This window comes from Stomoxys calcitrans, chromosome 1 (assembly GCF_963082655.1).
Source record: "Stomoxys calcitrans chromosome 1, idStoCalc2.1, whole genome shotgun sequence".
In the NCBI taxonomy this organism is placed as follows: Eukaryota; Metazoa; Arthropoda; class Insecta; order Diptera; family Muscidae; genus Stomoxys; species Stomoxys calcitrans.
Genome location: NC_081552.1, coordinates 230710740 through 230730731, shown reverse-complemented (window position 1 = coordinate 230730731; position 19992 = coordinate 230710740). Strand labels below are relative to the sequence as shown.

Sequence of the window (19992 nt, the reverse complement as noted above, 5' to 3'; positions counted from 1 at the left end):
GGAAGATAACATTTAAGTATTTATTCGTGAGATAACGGTCGAAATGTTGGAAACAGTATGCCAAAATTGGACTAAGCGGATTTGAGGCGCAGTCACGGTCAACATTTGCATGAAATAATCTTCAAACACTCAAACAGTACATTCGATTCAAATAAAGATTTCGTAATTTTTTTTTTAAATTTTATCTGTTGTTTTTTTGAAAAATTTTACTATAACTCTTAAAAAACCACACTTTATCTTCCTTAATAACTCGATTTGACTTCTTCAGCCCCTGGAAGAAGCAATTTTTACCCGATTTGGTATGAAATTTGCATAAAGGGTTCTGTTATGACTTCCAATAGATGTGCGAGGTACGGTCGAAATCGGTCTATAACCTGATATAGCATCCATATAAACCGATTTCCCGATATGATTTCTTGAGCCCTTGGAAGCGCCAATTTTTATCCGATTTCAGTGAAATTTGCACATTGTGTTCTATTATGACTTGCACCAACTGTGCGTAGTACGGTCTACATCAGTCAAGAACCTGATATAGCTTCCATATAAACCGATCTCCCGATTTGACTTCTTGAGCTTCTGGAAGCCGGAATTTTAGTCCGATTTGGCAAAACATTTGCACATGGTGTTTTCGTGTGACTTCCAACATCTGTGCTAGGTACGGTCCAAATTGGTCTATAAGCTGATATAGCTCCCATATAAACCGATCTCCCGATTTGACTTCTTGAGCCCCTGGAAACCTCAGTTTTCATCCGATTTGGCTGAAATTTCGCACATAGTGTTCCGTTATCACTCCCAACAACTGTGCCAAGTACGGTTTAAATCGGTACATAATCTGATATAGCTCCCATATAAACCGATCACCGGATTTGACTTCTTGGGCCCCTGGAAGCCTAAGTTTTCATCCGATTTGGCCGAAATTTCGAACATAGTGTTCTGTTATCACTCCCAACAACTGTGCCAAGTACGGTTTAAATCGGTACATAATCTGATATAGCTTCCATATAAACCGATCTCCCGATTTGACTTCTTGAGCCCTTGGACGCCTCAGTTTTCATACGATTTGGTTGAAATTTCGCACAAAGTGTTTCATTATGAATTCCAACAACAGTGCCAAGTACGGTTTAAATCGGTAAATAATCTGATATAGCTCCCATATAAGCCGATCTCCCGATTTGACTTCTTGAGCCCTTACAAGTAGCAATTTTTGTCTGATTTGGCTGAAATTTCGGATGTGGTGTTCTGTTATGACTTCCAACATCTGTGGCAATTACGGTCCAAATCGGTTTATAACTCGGTATAGCTCCCATATAAACCGGTCTCTCGATTATCGTTGTGCGGTTCCTTGAAGCTTAAATTTTTGCTGGTTTGTGGGTTCCCAAGATTCGGCCCGGTTGAACTTGGAACGGTTTTACTTGTTGACCTTTAAAGTCGATCAAGCTATGTCCGTCCGTCTGTCTGTCGAAAGCACGCTAACTTTCGTATGAATAAAGCTAGGTGCATGAATCTTGGCGCAGATGGCAAGTATTGGAGTAGGTCGATTGGCCTTGCACATTCGGTCATATTGGTCCATGTTTTGATATAACTGCCATAAAAACCGATCTTGAATCTGACTTCTTGAGCATCTAGAGGGCGCAATTATTATCCGATTTGACTAAAGTTTTGCAGGAAATGTTTAATTTTGACTTCTAACAACTATTCTTAGTAATGTCGAAATCGGTTGAGAACCTGCTATAGCTCCCATAAAATCCGATCTACCAACTATACTTCTTGAGCCTCTAGAGAGCGCAATTCTTATCAGATTTGGCTGTATTGCAGAATGACCTTTCCTGTGACCTTCAACTTACGTGCCAAACATGGTCTGAATCGGTTTTAAACCTTCTGTAGATCTCATATAAACCGATCTCCCGATTTAACTTCTTGAGTCCCTATAGGGCGTAGTTCGTAGTTGAAATTTTTCACGTGGCAGGTATGGTCTGATTAGGTATAACAAGTAAAAGCGTGCTAAGTTCGGCCGGGCCGAATCTTATATACCCTCCACCATGGGTCGCAATTGTCGAATTCATTTTCCGGCATTTCTTCTTAGGCAAAAAAGGATATAAGAAAATATTTGGGGTCTCAAGAAGTAAAATATAGAGATCGATTTATATGGGAGCTGTATCAGACTATAGACCGATTCAGACCATAATAAACACGTATGTTGATGGTTATGAGAGGAACCGTCGTACAAAATTCCAGGCAAATCAGATAAAAATTGCGACCTCTAGAGGCTCAAGAAGTCCAGATCCCAGATCGGTTTACTTGGCAGCTATATCAGGTTATTAACCGATTTGAAACTTATTTGACACAGTTGTTGGAAGTAAGAATAAAATACGTCATGCAAAATTTCAGCCATATCGGATAGGAATTGCGCCCTCTAGAAGCTCAAGAAGTCAAGACCCAAGATCGGTTTATATGACAGCTATATCAGGTTATGAACCGATTTAGAGCATACTTAGCACAGTTGTTGGATATCATATCAAAACACGTCGTGCGAAATTTCGTTCCAATAGGATAAGAATTGCGCACTCTAGAGGCTCAAGAAGTCAACACCCAAGATCGGTTTATATGGCAGCTATATCAGATTATAGACCGATTTGAACCGTAATTGGCACAGTTGTTGGATATCATAACAAAACACGTCGTGCGAAATTTCGTTCCAATAGGATAAGAATTGCGCACTCTAGAAGCTCAAGAAGTCAAGACCCAAGATCGGTTTATATGGCAGCTATATCAGGTTATGAACCGATTTAGAGCATACTTAGCACAGTTGTTGGATATCATATCAAAACACGTCGTGCGAAATTTCGTTCCAATAGGATAAGAATTGCGCACTCTAGAGGCTCAAGAAGTCAAGACCCAAGATCGGTTTATATGACAGCTATATCAGGTTATGAGCCGATTTAAACCATAATTGGCACAGTTGTTGGATATCATATCAAAACACGTCGTGCGAAATTTCGTTCCAATAGGATAAGAATTGCGCACTCTAGAGGCTCAAGAAGTCAAGACCCAAGATCGGTTTATATGGCAGCTATATCAGGTTATGGACCGATTTGAACCATACTTGGCACAGTTGTTGGATATTGTAAAAAAAACACGCCGTGCAAAATTTCATTCCAATCGGATAAGAATTGCGCACTCTAGAGGCTCAAGAAGTCAAGACCCAAGATCGGTTTATATGGCAGCTATATCAAAACATGGACCGATATCGCCCATTTACAATACCAACAGACCTACACTAATAAGAAGTATTTGTGCAAAATTTCAAGCGGCTAGCTTTACTCCTTCGGAAGTTAGCGTGCTTTCGACAGACAGACGGACGGACGGACGGACAGACGGACGGACATGGCTAGATCGACATAAAATGTCACGACGATCAAGTATATATATACTTTTTGGGGTCTCAGACGAATATTTCGAGTAGTTACAAACAGAATGACGAAATTAGTATACCCCCCATCCTATGGTGGAGGGTATAAAAACTAATATGGCTCTCATATAAATCGATTTCCTGATTTTACTTCTTGAGCCCCTATGGGCGCAATTCTTATACAATTTGGTTGAAATTTTGCCAAAATTGTATGGCCCGAATTGTTCCATAACCTGATATAGATCCACTAGCATAGCAATCCATTACCCTTTGTTTGCCTTTAAAGAGATACCGGGCAAAGCGCTTGACAATTTCAAAGTTGTTGTAGCCATATTTGTATGTGGAGTTGGCGATCCTTGTCAAGCTCTTATAGGGTAGGAAGCTCGTTCCGGTCGTTACGACTGATCGCCGCGGCTACATGATGACCATTGGTTATTTAGAGACGCCAATAACTCGCCTTGTCGTATCGAGCTGCATGGGCACTCAGTATTTGAACAAGAGCCGGTGCCACCTGACCTCTCACTGTGACTCTCCACTACAAACCGCTGAAGCATTCCACTATCCGCAACCTGTGGACGCTCCCGGTAGCTTCCAGCTAAGCTTCTTGTGATAACAAAGAACAACACACAGATTGAAGTTCAAAGTTCCAGCCTGTGCGATGCTCGTAGTTATTCTGTGGCGGGGACAAATACGATTTCTGGTTACATAAGATTCGAACTTAGCACGCCTTAACTTGTCAGCAATGCGAACCTTGTTAAAGACCTGAGCGCACATAACTCTTTAGCAGAAAGAGACTGTTGAATGCCTTATGGCTAATTTGGGACATATCGGGACAAGATGAGTTGGATGCCGAGGGAATAGAAAAGTTATTGGTACATCCTTCGGCAGCGGATTAGAGTTCCACCTACACCAGAGAGAAGTCCCCTTTCTGTTCCTTAAAGAAATATTTGTGGGAAAATTGTATGAGTCTGCTTTTCTTTGGGATTTTTTTTTAGCTCCGCTTTAGTTCCCTCACATATGTTATGCATGAAAAGTCAGCCAATTTTCAACTAACTTTAAATGCCGTCGTTCTTTAAATTTTATATATAAACAGACAAGTGGTCGGCTGATTGGTAAACCTCATAGTTAGTATAACCAGTCTAGTGGAAATTTGCATTAACAATGCCTATGATCAGAGCTAAAGACTCAATCATCTATGCAATAAAAGCGAAAGTAGATTAGATGTCAGGGTCACTGGCCTACTCAATCAAGAGTTTATTGCATGGCTGACAAGTTTAGTGGACAACTGATGACTTCTTTGGCCAAATGCGTGCGAATCTTGAGTTCAATTGAATGTTGAATTATTTTTTAGCATCACACAAACTGAGGCCTCCTCGGTGCGAATAATAGTAGAGTTTCACACAAAACTTGTCTGTACCAACAGTTGGAGGAGGGAGGCTTAGCACCCATAGCATGACCTGCCGGAATAATTAATCAATTTGGTGAATAAAAACTCTATGGAGGGGTATTGCAAAGCAAATAGTCTTTGGTGGGGTGATTTTATATGTTTTTAATTTTTCATTAAATTTTAAATTATGAATGACAAACAAACGGAAGACTAAGGCGTTCGCCTAATAAACATATATTAGTGTCAGACACAGGGGCCGCCGCCGCTGTATATGCTATCAGTTTAATAACAAGTTTCCTGTGTGTCTTACCAAAAGATTCTTGAGCTATAAAAAGCCGATTTAACCTTTGTTTGGCATCATTGTCTTACGGACTTTAGTAGAACCTAACCGAACTACCAAACAACACAACAACACCAATCAACCCATCAACATGGTGAGTATCATCACTTGGCCGTAATAGAGGAGTTTTGGATTGACCTTTTTTGTTCAATTGGAGATTGGAACGATGGCAACATGAACTCTATTGGCTTTTTTATTCTCTGTGTGTCTTTTAGAAAATCCCAATCACTTTTGCTTTGGTTGCTGCTGCCGCTGCTCAACTCAACAATGAGTATTTGCCCCCCAATGCTGGTGGTGGTGGTAGGTGCCGCTGTTGGTGCAGCCAGCTTTGGGTGTTGCCCAGTCCGCTCCCGCTGAAGTGGCCTTCCGCTGCTCCAGCCCCTGAAGTCAGCTATGCTGCTCCAGCTGCTGCCCCAGCTGCTGATTTGGCCTACTCTGCCCCAGCTGCTTCGTACGAAGCCAGCTATGAAAGCGAGGCTGCTGAGCCAGCTCACAGCTTCTCCCAAGATGATGGTTACCGTTACAAGACCCATCGTCGCCGTGTTATCCGTCGCCAACGTCGTGATGTCGGTGCTGAGTACTTGCCCCCTGTAGCTGAATCCTCTTCAGCTGCTCAGTCCTACTCTGCTCCAGCTCCAGCTGCCCAATCTTACTCTGCTCCAGCCCCAGCTGCCCAATTCTTACTCCTGCTCCAGCCCCAGCTGCCCCAATCTTACCCTCTGCTCCAGCCCAGCTGCCCAATCTTACTCTGCTCCAGCCCCAGCTGCCCAATCTTACCTCTGCTCCAGCCCCCAGCTGCCCAATCTTACTCTGCTCCAGCTGCTCAATCTTACTCTGCTCCAGCTCCAGCTGCCCAATCTTACTCTGCTCCAGCTGCCCAATCTTACTCTGCTCCAGCTCCAGCTGCTCAGTCTTACTCTGCTCCAGCTCAAGCTGCTGCCGATTCTGGTGCTTCTGCCTCCTTCTCGGATGCTGATGGCTACCGTTACAAGACTCACCGTCGTGTTGTCTACCGTCGCAACCGTTTCTAGAAAGTTAATTCTTTGTTAATACATTTTAACCCTGAATATTTGTTACACAATGACTATGCTAAAAAAAGTTATAAAAAAAATAAAATTTTAGTTAAATTTTAACTTATGATATTTTTAATAAAGCAAGAAAGCTAGGTAGTCAATTCTAAATCCAACATCACCCCAAGAGGGGTACCGGTAAACATGTTAACCAAAGCCCGAAAACTTTCACAACCTAAATTTACTGAGCCTATGAAAAAAATAATGACCGAGGATAGAACACCTTTTCTGCAGACATTCTGCACAAAGATATCGATAATCGCTACATTCGATATCGATAATCGCAACATTCGATATCGATAATCGCAACATTCGATATCGATAATCGCAGCATTCGATATTTTCGATATTTCAAATGATATATTGTATATCCATAGTATCCATAGTATCGATACTATCGTTAATTTTGAAGCTTTTGGCTCATTTCTCTCTAGGACGCATAGTTTAGGAGATACAGCCATTTTTAAGTTTGTGAAGTGAAAATTCGATTTTTAATGGATTTTCGATGAAATTTAAAATTTTTAGATGGAGTCAAAAAATTATTGTCCGTTTCTCTCTAGAACGCATAGTTTAAGAGATAAAGCCATTTAAAAATTTTGATGGATTTTTAAGGAAATTTTGATTTTTTTTTGGTGTAGTCACGAATTATGGCCCATTTCCTTCTAGGATCTATAGTTTAGGAGATACACTCATATAATAGTTTTCAAAATGAAAATTTGATTTTTATGGATTTTCGATTAAAATTTTAAAATTTTTTGGTGTAGTCACGAATTATGGCCATTTCTCCCCCAGGATCTATAGTCTAGGAGATACAGCCATTTTAAAGTTTTCAAAGTGAAAATTCGACTTTTGATAGATTTTTAATGAAACTTCGAGTTTCTTGGTTGAGTCACTAATCATGGCCCATTTCCCTCTAGGACGCATAGTTTAAGTTTTCAAAGTGGAAATTCGAATTTTCTGGATTTTCGATGAAATCTTGAATTTTTCGACGCATTCACGAATTCTGACCAACTTCTTTCCAAAAACGGATAATTTAGAAGATACAGACATTTTAATGCTTTCAAAGTAAAAAATCAATTTTTTTACTTTCGATGAAATTTAGATTTTTTTTTTTTTTTGGTGGAGTTACCATTTGCTTCTAGGACGTGATTTTTCGCCCACTTCTTTCTAGAACGCATAGTTTAGGAGATACATGCAATTTAAAGATTTCAAAGTGAAAGTACGATTTTTGAAGGATTTTCATGAAATTTTGAAATTTTTCGTGTTGTCACGAATTTTGGCCTATTTCGCTTAGTTTAGGAGATACAGCCATTTGAAAGTTTTCATAGTGAAAATTAGATTTTTGATGGATTTTCGATAAAATTCAATTTTTTTTTGTGGAGTCACGAATTATGACCCATTCCCCTCTAGGACGCATAGTTTAGGAGATATAGCCATTTAAAAGTTTTGAAAATGAAAATTCGATTTCAGATGGATTTTGCGTTGGGGGTCACGAATTATGGCCCATTTCCCTCTAGTTTAGGAGATAGAGCCATTTTAAAGTTTTCATAGTGAAAATTTGAAATTTTCGGTGGGGTCACGAATTATGGCCCATTTTCCTCTAGGACGCATTGTTTAGGAGATTGAGCCATTTTAAAATTTTCATAGTGAAAATTTGAAATTTTTGGTGGGGTCACGAATTATGACCCATTCCCCTCTAGGACGCATAGTTTAGGAGATATAGCCATTTAAAAGTTTTGAAAATGAAAAATCGATTTCACATGGATTTCGATGAAATTTTGAATTTTTTGAGGGAGTCACGAATTTTGGCCAACTTCTTTCTAGTACAGATAATATAGGAGATACAGCAATTTTTAAAGTTTTCAAAGTGAAAATTCGTGAAAATTTTGATGGATTTCCCATATTATTTTGAATTTTTCGAGTCTCGAATTATGGCCCATCTTTTTATACCCCCCACCATAGGAAGGGTGTATACTGATATAGTCATTCCGTTTGTAATACTTCAAAATATTCGTCTAAGACCCCATAAAGTATATAAATATTTTTATACCCACCACCGAAGGATGGGGGTGTATTCGTTTTGTCATATCCATTTCCGACCCTATCAGCGTAAAAATCTAAGACGATCTTGACATGTCCGTCCGTCTGTCCGTCTGTCTGTTGAAATCACGCTACAGTCTTTAAAAATAGAGATATTGAGCTGAAATTTTGCACAGATTCTTTTTTTTTGTCCATAAGCTTGTTAAGTTCGAAGATGGGCTATATCGGACCACATCTTGATATAGCCCCCATATAGACCGATCGTCCGATTTAGGGTCTTAGGCCCAAAAAGCCACATTTATTATCCGATTTTGCTGAAATTTAAGACAAGGAGTTGTGTTAGACCGTTCGACGTCCTTCGTCAATTTGTCCCAGAACGGTTCAGATTTGGATATAGCTGCCATATAGACCGATCATTCCGATTTAGGGTCTTAGGCCCAAAAAAGCCACATTTATTATCCGATGTTGCTGCAATTTAAGACAGTGAGTTTTCTTAGGCACTTTGACATCTTTCTTCAATTTGGCCCTGATCGGATCAGATTTGGATATAGCTGCCATATAGACCGATCCTGCGATTTGGGGTTTTAGGCCCATAGAAGCCACATTTATTATCCGATTTTGCTGCAATTTAAGATAGGGAGTTTTCTTAGGCACTTTGACATCTTTCTTCAATTTGGCCCTGATCGGATCAGATTTGGATATAGCTGCCATATAGACCGATCCTCCGATTTAGGGTCTTAGGCCCATAAAAGCCACATTTATTATCCGATTTTGCCGAAATTTGGGACAGTGAGCTGTGTTAGACCCTTTGACATACCTCGTGAATTTGGCCCTGATCGGATCAGATTTGGATATAGCTGCCATATAGACCGATCCTCCGATTTAGGGTCTTACGCCCATAAAAGCCACATTTATTATCCGATTTTGCCGAAATTAGGGACATCGAGTTGTGTTAGTCCCTTCGACATCCTGCGCCAATTTGGCCCAGATCGGTCAAGATTTGGATATAGCTGCCATATAGACCGATCCTCCGATTTAGGGTCTTAGACCCTTAAAAGCCACATTTATTATCCGATTTGGCTGAAATTTGGGGCAGTGAGTTGTGTTAGTCCCTTCGACATCCTACGCCAATTTGGCCCTGATCGGATCAGATTTGGATATAGCTGCCATATAGACCGATCCTCCGATTTAGGGTCTTAGGCCCATAAAAGCCACATTTATTATCCGATTTTGCCGAAATTTGGGACAGTGAGTTGTGTTAGACCCTCTGACATACTTCGTCAATTTGGCCCTGATCGGATCAGATTTGGATATAGCTGCCATATAGACAGATCCTCCGATTTAGGGTCTTAGGCCCATAAAAGCCACATTTATTATCCGATTTTGCCGAAATTAGGGACATCGAGTTGTATTAGTCCCTTCGACATCCTTCGCCAATTTGGTCCAGATCGATCAAGATTTGGATATAGCTGCCATAAAGACCGATCCTCCGATTTGGGGTCTTAGACCCTTAAACGCCACATTTATTATCCGATTTTGCTGAAATTAGAGACAGTGAGTTGTGTTAGTCCCTTCGACATCCTTCGCCAATTTGGCGCAGATCGGTCAAGATTTGGATATAGCTGCCATATAGACCGATCTCGGAGGAGGATCTGGATCTGGGGTCTTAGACCCTTAAAAACCACATTTATTATCCGATTTGGCTGAAATTTGGGACAGTGAGTTTTGTTAGGCCCTTCGACATCTTTCTTCATTTTGCCTCTGATCGGTTCAGATTTGGATATAGCTGCAATATAGACCGATCCTCCGATTTAGTGTCTTAGGACCATAAAAGCCACATTTATTATGCGATTTTGCTGAAATTAAGGACATCGAGTTGTGTTAGTCCCTTCGACATCCTTCGCCAATTTGGCCCAGATCGGTCAAGATTTAGATATAGCTGCCGTATAGACCGATCTCTCGGTTTAAGGTTTTGGGGCCATAAAGGTCGCTGAAATTTGGGACAGTGCGTTGTGTTAGGCTCTTCGACGTCCTTCTTCAATTTGGCCCAGATTGGTGCACATTTTAATAAAGCTGACATATAGACCGATCTCTCGATTTAAGCGTTTGGGTTCTTAAAAGGCGCATTTATTGTCCAATTTCGCCGAAATTTGGGACAGTGCTTTGTGTTAGGCTTTTCGACATTTTTCTGCAACTTGGCCCAAATCGGCCCAGATTTGCATATAGCTGCCATGTAGACCGATATCTCGATTTACAGTGTTGGCCCCACAAAAAGCACATTTATAATCCGATGTCACTGAAATTTGACACTGTGACTTATGTTAGGCCTTTCGACATCCGTGTCGTATATGGTTCAGATCGATTTATTTTTACATATATTGGGTTGCCCAAAAAGTAATTCCGGATTTTTTAAAAGAAAGTAAATGCATTTTTAATAAAACTTAGAATGAACTTTAATCAAATATACTTTTTTACACTTTTTTTCTGAAGCAAGCTAAAAGTAACAGCTGATAACTGACAGAAGAAAGAATGCAATTACAGAGTCACAAGCCGTTGAAAAAATTTGTCAACGCCGACTATATGAAAAATCCGCAATTACTTTTTGGGCAACCATAGATTTCCTACTGATTTCCATTCTCCAATTTTATAGAAGAATGGCTGCTTTGTAAATTTTTAAATTGTTTTCGTGCTTTAAGATGTCTTTATTAATTTTTAAAAATTAATTTGTTTTCTTCTCATTTCAGATTATATTTGTGGGTAAGTGGTGTCATTTTTTTTTTATCCTTACTGGATAAATACAATGTGGTTCAGTGGGCATTAATACCAAATTTAAAAATAAAACTCTTGCAATCCAATTTTAAGAAAATCTTCTTCGGCCTTAAATATACGAATTGTGCTTTGATTGGTAAATAGAAAATGGTTCAATTTTTCTGAAATTTTTAAAGAGGATGGACTTGTGATTTTTTGCTATTGGAGGGGGTGAAGTGAGCATAATCTTGCCTTGCATAGACGGATTTAAGAGAAATTTTGTTTGCAAAGTCAAAAATACGAATTTGTCTAAAACATGTAGGATCGGGATAAACCTGCCTAGGGGAGCGAACCACCCCAAGCCAACCAAACAGACATGTCCATTGGGACAATTTTGGGTATAACTGCAATTGGTAGAAAGGGGTAAGGTAAGGTTAGGTGAGAGTGGCAGTCGTTTACAGACTCAGACTATTTTACAGACCAAGGACTCCGATTAGGGATCCCAAAGTCGACTTTCGACTAATCGATTAATCGATTTTTTGCGTAAAAAGTCTACTTTCAATAACTAAAAAGTCGAATAATCGATATTGAAATCGAAAAGAAAGCTGCACAGAGACACAAGTTTTGGCCTTGCTAATGTTGCTGCTAGGTTGCTAGGTACGAACTGTTTCCAATTTTACGATTCATTGTTGCCATAAAAAACTCGTGCCAAAGTTTGTGAATATCCAAGCCAAGTTTTGGGATTACGTTATATAAGTGTAAGATTCATAATATTGGGTTGCCCAAAAAGTAATTGCGGATTTTTTAAAAGAAAGTAAATGCATTTTTAATAAAGCTTAGAATGAACTTTTATCAAATATACTTTTTTTGCACTTTTTTTCTAAAGCAAGCTAAAAGTAACAGCTGATAACTGACAGAAGAAAGAATGCAATTACAGAGTCACAAGCTGTGAAAAAATGTGTCAACGCCGACTATATGAAAAATCCGCCGTTTAATGAAGCTACATTTTTACATTTAGCCATGTCCGTCCGTCTGTCTGTTGAAATCACGCTACAGTCTTTAAAAATAGAGACATTGAGCTTAAACTTTGCACAGTTTTTTTTTTTTGTCCATAAGCAGGTTAAGTTCGAAGATAGGCTATATCGGACTATATCTTGATATAGACCGAGCCGCCGATTTAGGGTCTTAGGCTTATAAAAGACGCCTTTATTCTCCGATTTTTGCCATAATTTGGAACGGTGAGTTGTATGAGGCACCTCGACATTCATATTCAATTTAGCTCAGATCAGTTCAGATTTGGATATAGCTGCCATATAGACCGATCAATCGATTTAGGGTCTTGGGTCCAGAAGAGGCAAATTTATTGTCCGATTTTGCCAAAAGTTGGGACAGTGAGTTGTGTAGAAACCTTCGACATGCTTCTTTAATTTGGTCCGGATCGGTTCAGATTTGGATATAGCTGCCATATAGACCGATCTCTCGATTAAAGGTTTTGGGCCCATAAAATGCGCATTTATTGTCCGATGTCACCGAAATTTGGCACAGTGAGTTGTGTTATGCCCTTCGACATCTTTCTGCAATATGGCACAGATCGGTCCGGAGTTGGATATAGTCGCTATATAGACCGATCTCTCGATTTAAGGTTTTGGCCCGATAAAAGGCACATTTATAATCCGATTTCGGTGAAATTTGACACATCCGTGTCGTATATGGTTCAAATCGGTCTTTATTTGGATATGGCTACCAAAAAGTCCAATATATTGTTCTTGAAAATTGGACAGTGACTTGTGTGTGACTCAATGTCCGTGTCGTATGCGGTCCGAATCGGACCATTTTGCGGTATTGCTGCTATGGGGGCACCGGATTATACATTTTTCACCGGATTATGACGAAAGGTGGATTACATATATGGAGGCCACCGTAGCGCAGAAGTTAGCATGTCCACCTATGACGCTGAATGCCTGGGTTCGAATCCTGGCGAGACCATCAGAAAAAATTTTCAGCGGTGGTTTTCCCCTCCTAATGCTGGCAACATTTGTGAGGTACTATGCCATGTAAAACTTCTCTCCAAGCAGATGTCGCATTGCGGCACGCCGTTCGGACTCGGCTATAAATAAGGAGGCCCATTATTATTGAGCTTAAATTTGAATCGGACTGCACTCATTGATATGTGAGAAGTTTACCCCTGTTCCTTAGTGGAATGTTCATGGGCAAAATTTGCATTTTTTTACATATATACTCGAGGTGGTGGCTATCCAAAGTTCGGCTCGACTGAACTTAACGCCTTTTACTTGTTTTTTATCCATCATGTTCGAGGATGGGCTGTATAGGCCTTTATCTTTTCATTGACCCTGCATAGACTGGACTCCAGATTTGAAATCTTCAGCTACTAAAAGACGTATATAGTGTCCAATTTTGCTTAAGTTTGGAAAATTTTGTTAAAATATAGGCGTCCTATGAACCAGGTGATGTACTACGTCGATATAATAGTTAAACCCATCAAAATTCAACATTAATGTTGGCTAGCACATGTTATCAGAATGGAAGCTCCAGCAAAGAAGTCCTTTGAAAGCGACCACAAAAGAAAACTCAAAAGGGGAAGACCAACACTTCGATGTAGTGACCAAGAAGCGCAGAAGATCGAGGTGCTTGGGCATCTATTCTACGTTCGGCTGGAGGAATAAATTTTCTGTAATATACTCATAGTAATATAATCATCGCAGCCACCATATAGATCGATCTTCAGATTAAACATCTTAAGCCTGCAAAATGCGAACATATCGAATGTGGTCCTTTAGGTGTAGGTCCCATATCAACGTACCCCGTTTTTTAGGTATTTTTGCTCTGAAACCCACATTTTTGGTCCAATTTGTCTACAATTTTATACGGGACTTTTTCTCGGCCTGGCGAAAGTATAATCCATGGACGAATCGACCAACATTTCATAGTAAAATTTGTCAACGCTGACTACATGAAAAATCCGCAATTACTTTTTGGGCAACCCAATAGCTTCTAATATATAAGGTTTCATTTCAAGTTTCCACAGAAAGAAAAAGGAGATTGAAAGACGTGAAACTGCATTTTCCCCAATTGCTAGTGTTTGACATTGGCGGCGAAGAGGATACCACATAACCAATACCTGACGGTGGTATAGAATGTCTACCTCCTAGTCAGAATGAGGTCCAAGTAGCAGTGACCCGACTAAAGAACAACAAGGCAGCCGGAGCCGAAGGGCTACCGCTGAACCATTTAAAACCGGAGGCGATACGCTGATAAGGCGTATGCATCAGCTTATCTGCTCAATCTGGCTAGAAGAACGCATACCCGATGATTGGAACCTCAGCATACTATGTCCCGTACACAAGAAATGAGACAAGACGGAATATGTCAACTACAGAGGAATAAGTCTCCTCGCCATCGCAAACAAGATACTCTCGAGCGTACTGTGTGAACGATTAAAACCTAAAGTCAAGGAGATTATTGGGCCCTATCAATGCGACTTTAGACCAGGTAAATCCACCCTAGACCAGACATTCACACTGCGCCAAATACTGGAAAAGACCCGAGAAGGACAAATCAACACCTACCAACTCTTTCTGGACTACAAAGCCGCTTTCGATACTCCTTTACGTTCAAAAGTATTTCAAGTCATGTCTGAGTTTTATATCCTTGCAAAATTAATAAGTCTCTGCGGGATGACGCTTGCTGATACGCGTTCCTCAGTAAGAAGAGGAAAGAACCTCTTCGAACCATTTAATACTCAATGAGGTTTCAGACAAGGAGACAGCCTATCGTGTGATCTCTTTAGTGCTGGAGAAGATCATACGAGATGCAGATGTGAAGCAGATATGGCACACTAAGAGAACACATGAAACTCGCCTGCAAACTTACTGCAGCCTTGGAAAGAATCGAAAGAGAGTCAATGCAAATGGGTCTGGCAGTTAATGGAGATAAGATTAAATGGATGGTTTCAACTTCAATCAAAACGCCTTGTAACACCGATCAGATTAAGAAAATGGAGTAAGTTGGGAACCAGAACTTTGAGATAGTTAGCAAATTTATCTACATCGGCACCGCCGTTACCCAAAACGAATGACTTCAGTTTGGAGATTAAGCGAAGAATAATACTGGTAAACAGATGCTACTTTGGATTAAGTAAGCAGTTTAGAAGCAAAGGCCAACTCTCGACAGACGAAGATTACACTATACCGTGCTGTTATATGGTTCTGAGGCATGAGTATTTGTGAAAGCAGACGAGGCAGTACTTGGAGTGTTTGAGAGAAAGATTCTTCGTAAAATATATGGAGCGGTTTGCGTTAATGGAGAATATAGGCTTCGTATAATCCACGAGCTGTATGACGCCGATAGCATACTTAAACGTATCGAAATACAACGGCTGCGTTGGCAAGGGCATGTTGTCAGAATGGGTTGGAGAAGCTCCAGCAAAGAACTCTTTGAAGGGAAACACCGTGGTACACGCAAAACGTTCAAAAGCCCGATGGAAAGATCAAGTGATGGGAGACAAATCGAAACTTGATGTCAGAGATTTTAGAATGAGCGCAGAAGATCGAGGCACTTGGAACGCTATTCTACGTTCTGCTATTGGAACAAACATTCTGTCATAGCCAATTAAAGTAAGGAAGTAAAGTGAAGTATACCCCCATCCTATGGTGGAGGGTATAAAAAGGACCATGATTTGCGGATATGCACCTGGAGTGTCCGTACTTTTTATAGATAAGATTCAGTATAGGCATTGTCGGTTGATTGGAGAAGTGCAAGGCAGATATTACCCCCTTACGATGGACCGGGAATGACTGGAGATGGGCAAGTACCTAAAAGGTATTTACCCGGTAAATTGGGTAAATACCCGGGAATTTACCCATTTATAACCAAAAGCTGGGTATTTATAATTTGAGAGATATCTTTAGCTTTTACCAAACAATTTTTGATGGTTTCCTATTCTTAGTATATAAACCTGACCCACTGATCTCATAAAATCGGGTATAAGTTATATATAGCCGCTATATAGACCGATCTCCAGACTTAAAGTCTTGAGGCATAAAATTGGTAATTTTTCATCCTTTTTCGATTAAATTTGGCACAATGAGTTCTGGTAGACCCCTTCCCATTTCTATGAAGTGTGGTTCAGATCGGACTATTTTTGGATATACCTATCCTATAGACCGACTGGCCGATCTCCCGATATAGGGTATTGAGGCCATAAAATATCCATTTATAACTCGAATCCGATGAAATTTGACACATTGTGTTCTGTTAGACTCTTAACCATTTCTGTCAAATGAGCTCCAGATCGGACCATTTTTGGATATAGCTGTCATATAGACCGATCTCCCGATATAGAGTATTGAGCTCATAAGAGGAGCATTTTTCATCCGATTTGGATGAAATTGGAAACAGTGCGTTTTGGTACCCCTATAAACCTTTTTGTTGAACATCTAGATTGGGCCACATTTGACAAGAATGGGTAGGGGTCTACCATTCACACTGTGCCAAATTGTGGCACAATCCACATAAAAGCAACATTTTTCAATATCAGCCTTATTTGTGCCCATGCCCCGACGCACAGTGGGGGAAAATCGAAAAAAAAATATGCCGTGTGAGAACGGTTCGAGATATATCTTTGAAATTTGAAATGGTTAGAGCTGAAGTGTTAGCGAGATGGTGTGCAAAATTTGAAGGTTGTCCGCGCGCCTTTTAGCAGACCTTTAAAGTTGGTTAGTGAGGCCATATAGTCGATCTCTCGGTTTAAGGTTTTGGGCCCATAAAAGGCGCATTTATTGTCCGATGTCGCCGAAATTTGGGACGGTGAGTTGTGTTAGGCCTTTCGACATCTCTCTGCAATATGGCCTAGATCGGTCCAGATTTGGATGTAGCTGCCTTATAGACCGATATCTCGATTTAAAGTCTTGGCCCCATCAAAGGTGCATTTATTGTCCGATTTAGCCATAATTTGGGTCAGTGAGTTGTGTTAGGGCCTTCGATATTCTTTTTCAATTTGGCTCAGATCGGTTCAGATTTGCATATATAGCGGCCGTATAGACCGATCTCTCGATTTAAGTTTTTGGGCTCATAAAAGACGCATTTATTGTCCGATTTCGCCCAAATTTGGGACAGTGAGTTGTATTAGGCCCTTCCATATCCTTCGTCAATTTGGCTCAGATCGGTCCAGATATAGATATAGTTGCCATATAGCCGATCTCTCGGTTTAAGGTCTTGGGCCTATAAAGTGTGCATTTACTGTGCGATTTCGTTGAAATTTGAGACAGAGAGTTGTGTCAGGCCCTTCGACACTTTTTTTTCCAATTTGATTAAAATCCATCCACATTTAGATACATAGCCCCCCTAGAGACCGATCTGCCGGTTTAAGCTTTTGGGCCCATTAAAAGCGCATATATAATCCGATTTCGCTGAAAATTTGGACAGTGAGTTGTGTTAACCCTTTCGACATCCTTTTTTTAATTTGGCCCAGATCGATCCAGATTTGGATATAGCTGCCATATAGACCGATCTCTCGATTTAAGGTCATGGGCCTATAAAAGGCGCAATTAGTGTCAAACTTCGCCGAAATTTGGGACAGTGAATTGTTTGAGGCCCTTCGACATCTTTTTGCAATTTGGTTCAGATCGGTCCAGATTTGGCTATAGCCCCCATATAGACAGATCTGCCGATTTATGATTTTGCATCCCCACCCTTCGACATTCGTACCGAGCATAGTGAAGATCGGGCTATATTTGTTTATAGCTGCGATTTAATATCTTGGGATTTATAAAAACACGTTTATAACTCTATAACTCGCTCAAATTTGACACAGTGGGCTATGCTAGGCTCTTCAATATTCGTGTTTAATGTATAGGGTGATTTTGTAGCTATTATCTTTTTGGAAAAACTGGTTTAAACAGCTCACGCACGTTTCGTGTTTTCTTTCACTGTTAAGTTTCTGCTGTTTGGTCTATAATTTAACCATGAAATATAGCCCGATCTTCCGAGGTGGTGGGTATCAAAAGTTCAGCCCAGCCGAACCTGGTGCCTTTTTACTACTCTTAATTTAATTTTAATGCTATTTCGCTATTGAAGTTTCGTTTTTTGCTTTAACCTTAAAAAATATTATATATAATTATTTTTTTTTTATTAATTTATTCAAGTCAAGGCCCATTGAAATCAATGAACTCTCTGCCGTATAACTCCACGGTTAATCAGTGAAAAAATTAAATAAAAAAAATATGCTCTTAGAGTGTCATTGTGGGCAAGAGGGGGGTTCACGCATAAATGCAGATTCTTTAGAAGCGATAAATTTGCAAAGTGATGACAACACTACTCAAATGTTTGCAATAAATCTTAGTTCGGATGCGGCTCTCTAAAAATAGCGTCTAAACGTCTGTTGCTCCATTTGATTTGTTTGCCATTTAATTTTTGGACACGTTAATTTATCATGCTGGCCCAAAGTGAAGTGAGGCGAAGTGAAGTGATGCGGGCACACTTCACTTAGCGCGGTTCGCAGAAAAATGAGAAGGGGAACTGGTTAATGGCTTAGAATAATGGTGCATTAAAGCAAAATGTGTAAAAGGAAGCAAACAGGCAAACAAACCCAAATCGCCAAAGATGCCATTATCTCATTATCCGTGCGCTATGAGAGGCGGCTCATTCTGAGCAATGGGGAAGTTGATTGATATATTCTTTGTGTACCGATCTTAAAACAAAACACAAAAACAACAAATCAAATGTTTGCTTTTCATTGACTTCAGTACGAGGCATATGCTGTGGCATAGTTTCCCCCCCTATTGTTCACATGGCCGCTTTGTTTGTCGATTCTTGACGGGGCTATAAAATAGTGCTTAATTCATGAGCAAATCATCATTCTCCATTGGATTCTTGCATCAATTGGATACAACACAAAAAAAAAAAATAACCTTCCCCTTAAAATGGTTAGTAAACATTTGGATACCACCAGCCAGTTTCTTGGAATCGATTTAACCAATATTTGCTTCCGATTTTAGAAAATCTCCATTGCCTTGGCCTTATTCGCTACCGCTGCTGCTCAACTTAGCAATGAGTATTTGCCACCTAATGCTGGCAATGCCATAGGCGATGCTGCAGGCTTTAGCGTTGCTGCCTCTGCTCCCGCTCCTGAGGCTGTCTATTCGGCTCCTGCAGCAGCAGCAAGTGAGAGCTACGATGTGGAGGCTTCCGCTCCAGCTCATTCCTTCTCCCAAGATGATGGTTATCGTTACAAGACCCATCGTCGCCGTGTCATCCGTCGTCAACGTCGTGAAGTAGCCAATGAATATTTGCCTCCAACAGCCTCTGCACCCTCGGCTGTTTATGATGCACCCGAAGCCTCGTACTCTGCCCCAGCTGAAACCTATTTGGCTCCTGAGCAGGCTCCCTCTGCTGCCGTTGAGACTTACGATACTGAGGCTTCAGCCCCAGGACATTCATTCTCTGATGCCGATGGTTATCGTTATAAGACCCAACGTCGTGTTGTTGTCCGCCGCAACCGTTTCTAAGAATGTTTAAATCTGTGATATTTGAAAATGGCATCCTAAATGCTTGAAATGTGATTTCGTTTTGTATAAATGTTAGAAAAAAATAAATTTATAATTGTCAACCATTAACTTCATAGTTTTGTTAAGCCATTGCGAAAGGACAAAATCCCAAACAATTTGAAAAAAATTTCAAAAAAACAGCCAAGTTGAGTCAAATGTGAAAAAATCATTCCACCACTTCTTTAACTGTGAACGGGTAGCCTTATCGTTACGCACAGTTCTAGTTTTTCAGAATACACACCGAAGCCCACCTGGTCTATAGTTTGGATCCATTCGTAAAGAAGTCTATGCAACTGCTATTAACAAGGGAAATGTGAAGAATTATTCCACCACTTCTTGATACGAACAGTTCTAGTTTTTCAAATTCAGGGCATTAGATGGTTTTGTCTAAAGCAGTATTGAAGAGTAAGTGGACTTTTGAAGCGCCATCCACC

General features: G+C 40.3%; 2 protein-coding genes across 2 annotated transcripts in view; both read left to right on the top strand.

The window, feature by feature from the left end:
• Positions 1-6167, top strand: part of LOC131997636 (uncharacterized) — a 12569-nt gene extending 6402 nt beyond the window's left edge. The window contains exons 2-4 of the mRNA XM_059368795.1: positions 5352-5655; positions 5746-5823; positions 5932-6167. Of these exons, the coding sequence (XP_059224778.1) occupies positions 5352-5655; positions 5746-5823; positions 5932-6167 (618 nt within the window). The remainder of the gene's footprint in view (positions 1-5351; positions 5656-5745; positions 5824-5931) is intronic.
• A 4733-nt stretch (positions 6168-10900) lies between these two features.
• Positions 10901-19519, top strand: LOC106093918 (uncharacterized). The gene is made up of 3 exons (XM_059368787.1): positions 10901-10911; positions 10991-11003; positions 19010-19519. The coding sequence occupies exons 1-3, from the start codon at positions 10901-10903 to the stop codon at positions 19517-19519; spliced, it is 534 nt and encodes a 177-aa protein (XP_059224770.1).
• Positions 19520-19992: the final 473 nt, after the last annotated feature.